General features: G+C 34.8%; 1 protein-coding gene across 1 annotated transcript; it reads right to left on the bottom strand.

Moving 5' to 3' along the window:
- Nucleotides 1-6,270: 6,270 nt before the first annotated feature.
- On the bottom strand, nucleotides 6,271-8,098 carry LOC131064340 (7-deoxyloganetin glucosyltransferase). Its single transcript, XM_057998448.2, has 2 exons — nucleotides 7,490-8,098; nucleotides 6,271-7,397 (listed from the first exon to the last, which is right to left on the bottom strand). Exons 1-2 carry the CDS (start codon nucleotides 7,998-8,000, stop codon nucleotides 6,439-6,441), a joined length of 1,470 nt encoding a protein of 489 aa, XP_057854431.2. The 5' UTR covers nucleotides 8,001-8,098; the 3' UTR covers nucleotides 6,271-6,438.
- Between the last annotated feature and the right edge of the window lie 1,760 nt (nucleotides 8,099-9,858).

The following is a 9,858-nucleotide window of genomic DNA, read 5'->3' as shown; positions in this document are numbered from 1 at the left end:
CCCTAGGAGCTTCATTTCGGACTTCACCGACCCTTCAAACCTCTTGTTCGACTCCATCCATTCTTGCAGTCTGATGGTTCAGTAGATCAAGGATTTGATCGAGTCTTTCATTTCCATTACTAAACCCATCCCTTGTGGTCCTTGAACCCATTGTAATTCAAAAATTCCTACATCAGGGAATGTTAATATTTCTTAGCAAAAAAGAAAGAAATATCTACAAGGGTTATGATATCCATAGCTTCTACTTAATCAAAAATCCCTATAAATCTACCTTTACAATATAGCCATAGAGAATAATATCCATATTTATTACCAGGAAAAGCCAATATAATACTAATATAGGACATAGTTAGATAATTTGCACATCTATAGCATCTAAGTTTTATGATATCTGACATGGTTAAATGAACTAAGGTTCAAAGTACATATTTTACTATCATAGGAATCATACAAAAAAAATATTCAACTCAAATTTATTATAAAATAGCATCTTTATTTGTTGATAAATATAAGTGACATTACATAAATACATCACTCTTCTATTGGAGTCAAGGGAGTATATCCTTCAGACTCACTAGAACTTAGTGGGGTATAACTCTCTGACTCATCAACACCGAGTGGGGTATATTCCTCTGACTCATTAGCACTGGGCGGGGCATATCCCTCTGACTTGTCAACGCTAATCACAATTGGCCTAATAGGAGAATATTATAACTCAACCTCCTCCTCCTCTATAGGGACAGTCTTATCCTCAAGGGACTCAATAGGGACTATTCCTATCTCAACAATTTCTTTTTCTTTTGGTTCAACAAAAACTTGTTTCTCTACGGAAGGAACATCCTCTTCCTCACTTATCCATCGTCCACTTGGATGATTATCAACAATAGGCCTAACAGGAGATATATGATCCTTCTTGACCCTTAGGTATTGAGCATACCCAGCTACTGATTTGCGAGTTGTTTGTTTCGTTCACACCATTTCTGTAAGTTTCAACAAAATGTTATTATTCTCAATGTTCAACTTGCGAAGTGACTCATAGGTCCTATTGTTATACAACCTATGCTCTGATACCAAAATGTAAAGACGTAAATTATTCTATAAGACATAATATACTCTTTATTCATAAATAAACTCATAAAGCAGTTAATAAGTCTATTCCATACAAAAAAATAACCCAAGCTTGATAAATTGAAAATAAGAATAACAGATATCAATAGGAGATAAAGAAATTTTCATAAACAATGGAATGTATAAATATCTCATTACATATTTTTATACCATGCTTAGGATTTCTATTCCCATAAGTATAATCAAACATAAAAGAAAGAGAGATGTGTCCATTGATCTCCAATCTGAGTCGCTTCAATTGAGTCCTTCGAATGAAGACGAGAACAAGAATTAGTCGCTTTTTCTGCCCAACCTTGAAGCTCACGCTTCCCCAAAATTCTTAGTCAATCAAGAATACCCGACCCTGCACGAATTGTTTAGCAAAACGAATTTGAAAGACAAGATGGAATCTGGTGCGCGCCTAGATGATACATGCATTTTCATTTTTCTAATTCCATTAAGAAACAAGCAAGATCAATCAAGGATATGGTAGAGAGCATAAATAAAAGAACTCCATCTATTTCAATGGTTTATTCAATTGGATTACTCGACTGAGTATAATGCCATGCATAGCAAAAATAGATAGTTTGGAAAAGCAAACTATTCTCTCTAGGATTCTATATCCGACACTCATCCCAGAAGGTAACTTTCCCCATACACAAGCCTATCTAGCTTGGTTCATATAAATCAAGAATACAATTTCATAAAGAAAACAATCATTTTGTCTAATAGAAATAACAACATTCCTATTACTTTTGTTCATAAATAAAACACTCTTTCATGGAAGTACATTCACACATATATGAAAACAATCTTTCATTGATTAACTATCACGCAAATTTGATAAACATACATGAATTCATTTCTAAACCAAAAGTATATCAAATAAGTTTTTTTTTTAAAAGAAAGTGTAGCGCAAGTATGAATCTTTTCGTATAAATGAGTTATCTTGAGTACACGTTATTTAAAAGATTAACTATTGTAACCCATAAAGCACTAAATACCATTCTTTAACATTTAACATGCATGTTCATAATTATTTCATCCAATGTTACCTCATAATGTATTTCCCTATATGACTATTCAAAAGAACATTAAAGCAAATTTAATTTGAACATGGAATGTCTCAATCAAATTCCATTCTAGTAAACATTATACTATTTTGCAACTTTCTCACTATCCTTTCTAAATGCATATTGACCAAGAATAGAAGTGGATCGTACCTCCTTATGCTTTGTTACTGGCTTAAGGTGAAGGTCTTGCTTTCCTCCTCAAATTTGCCAACTCCTCTCTTGGATGCTGGGTCACAAATCCTCTATCAATTCTTCTAAAATTTCCTCTCTAAACGATCTTCTGTCGTTCTTCTATGTTCTACCTTTCCCTGATCTTCTTCCTATCTTCCTATGTCTCTTCTCTCGAGCCTTTGCTACTACTTATACTATTTTCCCTCTACATTAGCTGCTAAAACTTTGGCTTTGACCTAGCCATGACTTCGACACCTTTGCTAAACACTAAAAGTTCCCTTGTTTTAGAACTCTACTTGTTGCATATTTGTCAATTAGATTGGCTTCTAAGGTTGACAGGTCTCTAACACCTATCCTCCCCGTCTACTCCTTTCCTAGACTTAGCAAGAGTTCGGTTTAACCAACTATGCATGATAATCAGTCACCGATCTTCCTACCTCTCAGTTACCTCCCTTGTCGACACGTCTACGGGTTCCTTGGCCTTTGACTGCTGTTCTCTGCAGTTGTGGAGAGCTGAGTCGACCACCTCTCACCATGGATCGTGGAGAAGTTTTAGTTATCTGCCGACTTCACAGCTAATTCACCGTGGGAAGAGGGAGTTAACTGCAGACTTTTCTATGTTGTGGACACTACGTGCCAAGTCGCCCCCCAAAGATCGTGGGAGTTCAGTCGACTTCGGCTACCGTGATGGAGGAAGTTAACTGCCAAGCCGACCAAAATGGCTCGACCATCGGCTTCTAACAGTCGACTTACTCTTTCAACCCGCCACTTTTTACTATTAACATATTATTGAAAATACGGTTCGTGACAGAGATTCCTTTAGAGCTAGGGCTCGAGGTAGATAATAAACACTTGGAGTTTGTATTTTCTATTGTATACTACCATACAGTTGTCTTTAGTTTTGAGTTTTGCTGCTTTTCTTGGCTAATATTTGAATTGTGTGCTGCAGACACTGCTGTTAGCAGGACTGGCTCTAGGATGTTGTTACATGTCCCTCTGTTTTCAGATGTGACTAGCACATCTTTGCAATAGAATCACTTATCCAAATAATAGTTTCTATTTGCCTCATAGCAATTAGTATGGGAGCAACTACCAAGATTCCGTGTCCTGTTGGCGCATTTGCTGTTTAATTCTAACATAGTTATCTTGTTGCATGGTAGCAACAACATTTGATAATCTAGGTTTGCAGTTTACTCAGAAGTACACAATGAATCTTTTAAGCTAGTTTTCTCTACCAAGGGTATGTGAATCCTTAGTGTTTTGCCCTGTATTCGTATGTACTTTTATAACATGATTCGCAATAAGCTTATCTTGACAAGAGATACGAACATCCTTCAAAATGAGAATAATATCAAATCAAGAAAGAACTGTTTTCTGTAAAGAACAACTGTAATGCTTACCTTTGTTATGGATATTGTTTGTTGTTCCATTACCCCATGAAAATTAACTCTGTACTTTATCCTCATCTCATCGAATTCACACAAATAACCACTCCATCTGCCAAAACCATTGCCTCTCCTTAATAGTTTTCTGCACGAATGACAGAAGCTATTAAACTAGCAGTTAATAATCCTTTCACAGAAGTGTAGATAGATATCAGAGCTGTCTTCGCAACAAATTTAAAAACCTGCATCTTAGTAGCAATAGCAAAACATAAAATATCTCCTCTTAATCTAAACCCGTCTGGTAATCTCTTCCTCGATCATCCAATCTGGGTGTCGGATGACATCAAATTTCTTCGAGTCATTTCGTCAAACGGTTTGCAGAACTTGTCTCAGCTGGTCGCAGCCACATTTGTTTTGAAATATTCTATAAAACAGTTCATATGCCTTGTCTATTTAACCTGTAATGCTTACACCACATTTCTTTGATTCAGTTTGTCACATGAGTTATGTGCTTTTTTTATGCTTCAAAAGATTTGATTCTTTTCAGGAATTCTATCAAACAGATCGCATGCCATGTGTGTGCTTCCACGTTTAGCATAAACATCTGCAACTGCGGCGTTTGATAAAAGTTTACTTCAATTATGTTAAGAGCTGTTCATGCCCTGTTCGAGAGCTTGAAAGTCCTCAAGCGTCCAAGTTCCTGTGCGTTTTTCATATTCTGAAAAATCTTTAACCCTTTGTATTTCAGGGTTCGGCTTGAAATGCAATTTTGCACCTGCATTTCTTAATATTTTTGTTTTAATTCACAAACTAAAAGTTTAAAATAAGTATTTTATTTAAAAAATTACCAGTTTAAAATTTTGAAATTTATTTTGTTATTTTTAACACAAATTTTAGATAAAAAATAAATATGAAAGAAACACACATAACATTAAATCTGAAAACAAAATCTGGGCGAATCTATCACAAGAAGATGAAATCACACAACAATTTTTTCACTAAATGTGGATGAATCTATCATAAGAAGATGAAATCACATAACATTTTTTTCCTTGAAGTAGATGAATCTACTATCACACAACATTTTTTTCTTAGAACAAATAATCATTTGACATACTAGTCTAATATTTGTTTCAATTCTATCATTAACTCTACAATACAAATCTATTGTAAGATTCATAGTTCTAATCATTGATCACACTAAATAATAAAATCTTCATTATTAAAGACAACAAACTATCGTAGAAGTGAATACTTATATTAAAAAAATTTATCATTTATATAATTTTATCTCTACTTTATTTAATAAATTTGATTATTACTTATTTTATAATCATTTAATTAAATTTTAATATAAGTAAAATTATATTTTGTTTATCTATATTTTTATTAATAATTAAAAATATATATATATAAAATTGATTCATTTCAAAACTAAATTAGTTCTTGTCTATCGTAGAATACTAATACATTCATTCAATCCAACTTTTTTATTAGTTCAGCTAATCATTGTTTTAAAATTAAAAATTTTGAGCAACACTTTTATAGTTTATAAATTTTTTTTTAATTTTAAATTTTAAAAATGTCATTAATCTTTCTCTATTGATTCATGCTGGGAATAGTCATTGCAAAATCATATTAAATGCACATGTTGACTTTAACATTATGTTGTCTCCTTGAATGATATTTGTGATGTTATTCATATCTAGCCAATTGATGAATAGATAATTTATTAAAAATATTAGACACTATATAATTTTAAAAATACTTACCTACTTTACGTATTGCCTATTTAACAATTAATCATATTTAATATTTTGATTGTTTTTAAATACTTTATTCATTTTTTTTAAAAAAATTATCTATTATTTGTGTAATATACAGTACATTATTATTGTATAAAAATAAATAGACATAAATATTTAAAATCTTTATATGTATATTAACTCCAAATAATAACAATTTTTTACTAATTATATTTAATTTATTTTAATTATTATTTGTGTATCGAAGATGGGGTGCAAGATGCTACAAAAAATTCCAATGGTTCATGTTTAATAATTTTCACATATTCAAGTGGACCAAATTGATTGAAAATAAGATGGACAAAAATTCTATGTTCAAGTTCCTTATTGCTACTAATATTTGTCTTCCTACACATCACAAAAAAAAGAAACTAGAAACAAAAAGCAACGATCTACATGACTAACGATCTACATGAATCCTCTATATTTCCACTAATCTAATTGCAATTATCAACTATTCCACCGAAAAATACTACTATATCTAACTTAAACGAAACTTGATACATACAAAAACAACATTCTTTAATGCGTTCTTTTTAAGCTGTAAGAGTGTAAAAATTCATATTCATGTTTATCGAAGGCAACTTCAATTTTAAAAGATTAATGTAGAAAAAAACTAATAGATATAAAAATGAGTGTCACTCAATTTTTTTCAATTTAAAAAATTAAATTAATTACAATAAAAAAATTGATTCCTATAAATAGACAGTCAACACTGTCAAGGGGAACTCAAAGAAAACAGTCCAGAACAGCTCATAATCTTCAGAGTGGGTAAACTTACAAACATAATCATAATACCATGTACATCACATGAGATTACATAAGGTACAAACAGATTTTCTGTCTCTCCCTTATTACAGATTAGCACTTCAAAAGTAAAACCATGAAAACCTCGATCTACTCAAACTGGGAGTTGGCTCTTGCAGTCATGTCGCTGGTAAATTTATCCAAATTTCGATAAGATGAACCCCCCGGCATCACTGCTTTCGTTGCAGCCTCTTTTAACCTTGCCACATTCTTTCTTAATTCCTTTCCTTGGGGGCCTTCCATCATTGCCCGAACCACCTTCTCCACCTCCTCCCTCGATACCAAAGCATTCTCATCTTCAACTCGAGACTCGAAATCCATGCCAATCCTCCATATCTCCTTGCAAAATCTGCCGTTGAGAAACTGTTCTGCCCAGAGAGGCCATCCAATCATGGGCACTCCCAAGCTAATACTTTCTAAAGTGGAGTTCCATCCATTGTGGGTCAAGAATCCGCCAACAGAGGGATGGGAAAGCACCTTCAATTGAGGCGCCCACTGCACAATCCTTCCGCGCTCCCCAATTCGTTCTCTGAATCCCTCGGGCAACACCGTGGCTTTTCCCTCGCTTATGTCAGGCCGTAATACCCACAGAAAAGGCTGCTCGCTGGCCTCCAGCCCTAGGGCCAGTTCATGCAACTGCTCCATCGACATCACCACGATGCTCCCAAAAGAGACGTACAGAACAGAGGAAGGTGCTTTAGTCTGAAGCCATTGAAGGCAATCCAGGTCCTCTTCCCACAGGCTGGTAGCAACACTTACAGAGGATTTAGTCGCTTGGAGGAAGTCGGGAAGGAAGACAGGGCCGATGGGCAGAGCAGGGTAGCCTTTGGAGAGCCCCTCTGCAGCCTCGGGGCCTTCCAGCTCTTCAAACGCATTGATAAGCACATAATCCGCCTTGTTCTGAATCTCGGATTCGTACATCATCAATTGAAACGTTGAATCGGCCGTGTCTTCAACTCTGAAAGCAGTCGGAAGGTCCGTTTGCCGCAAAGGGGGAATCATACCCGGAAGACAAGTGATAAGGTTTTCCGCCCGCCGTGCCTCCTTCACTGCATACCACAAGTATTAACACTACAATAAACAGTGCAGCATGCCTCCAAAATCACCCATCAGTATGAAATAAAAGGTTATAGCAACTCACCATTTATTGGAATGTATCCCTTCTCCAGAAGCATCCGACAATTGGCAAATACGATGGCGGCAGAGGTGCAGAAGGTCCAGAAAACAACGCGAGGCAGAACCAGCGATGTGGCTAGTTGGTGGGTGCAAGACATGAAGCAAGAGCTGACAATACAAGTGATCGGCGGGGCTTCATTGGCGGTGCTCTGCAGGAGTCGAACCATGGCAGGGCCTAACTTTTGCGTGGCCTGGAAATACTCATAAATCGCTTGTACTCGTCCATGGTCGGGAGGGAGGCCATCGGGAAGAGCCAGAAAGCGAATCTGAAGGCCTTGCTCCTGCAACTGATTGGAAACGGCCGCGGAATCGTTGGGCGTTTTGAAGATCCTCTGTTCCATCCAGTCTGTGTTGATGAAAGTTACGAAGAATCCCCTGGCGGCCAAGAGCTTGGCAAAGTGCATGAGCGGATTGACATGGCCTTGACTAGGAAAGGGCACCACTACTGCATGTGGAGGGCGTGGGATCGAGGTCATCGTTGCCGAACAGAGCCGCGGCAGTCGCCCACAAATGGTAGAGCGCTACAAATCAAGGCCATTATAAGATCTCTGGCAGCTTCTCACAACGATGAAATAAAATTATTCCAACCATTCAACTTCTTTTCTACCTTTCAACTTTTGACTCTGGTACTCACATTTAGGATAAATAAATCAAACCTTATCTTGAATTCTTTCGTCAGAGGAGCACAGATGCATTGAATGATGTGAACCTGTACCCTCGCATGTCTAATCCAGTAGCGTGATTCGTGCAATTTCTTCATGAAAAACAAGATTGAATCACCAAAATCCATAAGTTTAACCACTTAGGTTATAGTAAGACTAGTTGTGGATTATAGAATAGGAGAGAAGATCTAGTAATTGAGAAGGTTATAATAGTTGATTTCATTTGTCCATTTAATATCCACATTTGTTGATTTAATGTCTATTTTTTTTGACAATATTGTATCAATAGTTGTGACTCAAAAGTTGTTATTGCTTATTATGACTACCCATAATCATGTGGTACTACATCACTACACTAAAAACATGATTTAGTGCACAAGTATCCGTCTCACTTTTTTGGGGGGGTTGTTTGAGACACCTTGGTAAAAAGCATGCTAATGAGGCATCCCATTTGATGATGTGACCCTGAAACCTTATTATAAGTAGTGGACTTGTCGAATAAGCTGCTGTAAAAAAATGGGAGTGGTTCAAAATTTCCACGTAGGATTTTGAGAAGCATAAAGTGAAGAGTACTCAACTACTCGATCCTCACCCCTATAAGATTAACGTAAAGTGAAGATTATCTACCTAGGAATTTTGTTTTTAAATCTATAAATTTGTTGAAACTAACAGTCAAAACAACTTTGCTTGTTGCTCTTCGTATTTGTATATTTTATTTTGCATTGATTTTTTAAATTTATTATTATTATTTTTTTAAAATTAACTATTATTAATTATAGAATCTTATAAAATTGAATAATGATTTCTAAATATTATTTGTTGTCATTAAAGTCGAAACTGTTAAAATGTAGGGAGGTTTACAACAAATCATTCATCATTATAAATTAAAAAAGAATCATGAAATCAATAAAATAAATCAATTTGATAAAAAACACATTACCTGCATCAAACCAAATCACTATGAAGAAGTTGAAGAAATTGCAAACATAGAGTATAAAACAAGAACATTCAATTTGTGATCTTCCAAGTGCAATTAACATCAAAGAATCCTTTGGCCAAATAATACACGATGGCATTCCATTCTGTAGAGATATGAACAAAGAAAATATACTCAAAAATTAATAAAAGGCAAAGAATTTAATCAACATAAGAAGATAACCTCCAAGAAAATCACAGTCTTGATGGCTAATATCATCAAATCCATCTCACAAATTAACTTTTTCCAACCTATCTCACAAGATTTCTCTAAAACTGCAAGGAATGCCCATGCCTCCATCTAATTATTAACACCAATCCTCATAGTAACAGAAAAAAAAAGGAACTATCAATATTGATTTTTGAAAATAGACAGAGGAGGAAACCATTTACCTACTATATTTACCTTATTAGAAGATTTGATAATAAAGTTAGAAGGAATATATCCAATCAAATGACATAAATCAAATTGCCTCAAAATTTGAACTTCACAATGATAAAAAAAAATATCTATAGAACAATTAGACAACAAAGTCTCCTTTCATGAATCCAAAAGCTTTTGCCAAATAATAATCTAATGACCTTAGAAGTTTTGAAATTTTCTTTCCAACTATAATTACCAAAGAATAAAAACTAGACCAATATTCCATGCCACCAAAAGAAAAAAAGTATAAGTAGGAGGACATCCTAAACTAGC

This window comes from Cryptomeria japonica, chromosome 10 (genome assembly GCF_030272615.1).
Source record: "Cryptomeria japonica chromosome 10, Sugi_1.0, whole genome shotgun sequence".
NCBI classification, from domain to species: domain Eukaryota; kingdom Viridiplantae; phylum Streptophyta; class Pinopsida; order Cupressales; family Cupressaceae; genus Cryptomeria; species Cryptomeria japonica.
Note: the sequence above shows the minus strand (reverse complement) of the source record. Positions and strands in the feature narration are given on the sequence as shown.

Bases quoted from the DNA above. Each gene is read 5' to 3' on its own strand.
- LOC131064340 (XM_057998448.2), bottom strand. From the start codon at position 8,000: ATGACCTCGATCCCACGCCCTCCACATGCAGTAGTGGTGCCCTTTCCT. The intron at 7,398-7,489 runs GTGAGTTGCTAT...TGTGGTATGCAG, and splicing joins GGGATACATTCCAATAAATG to TGAAGGAGGCACGGCGGGCG.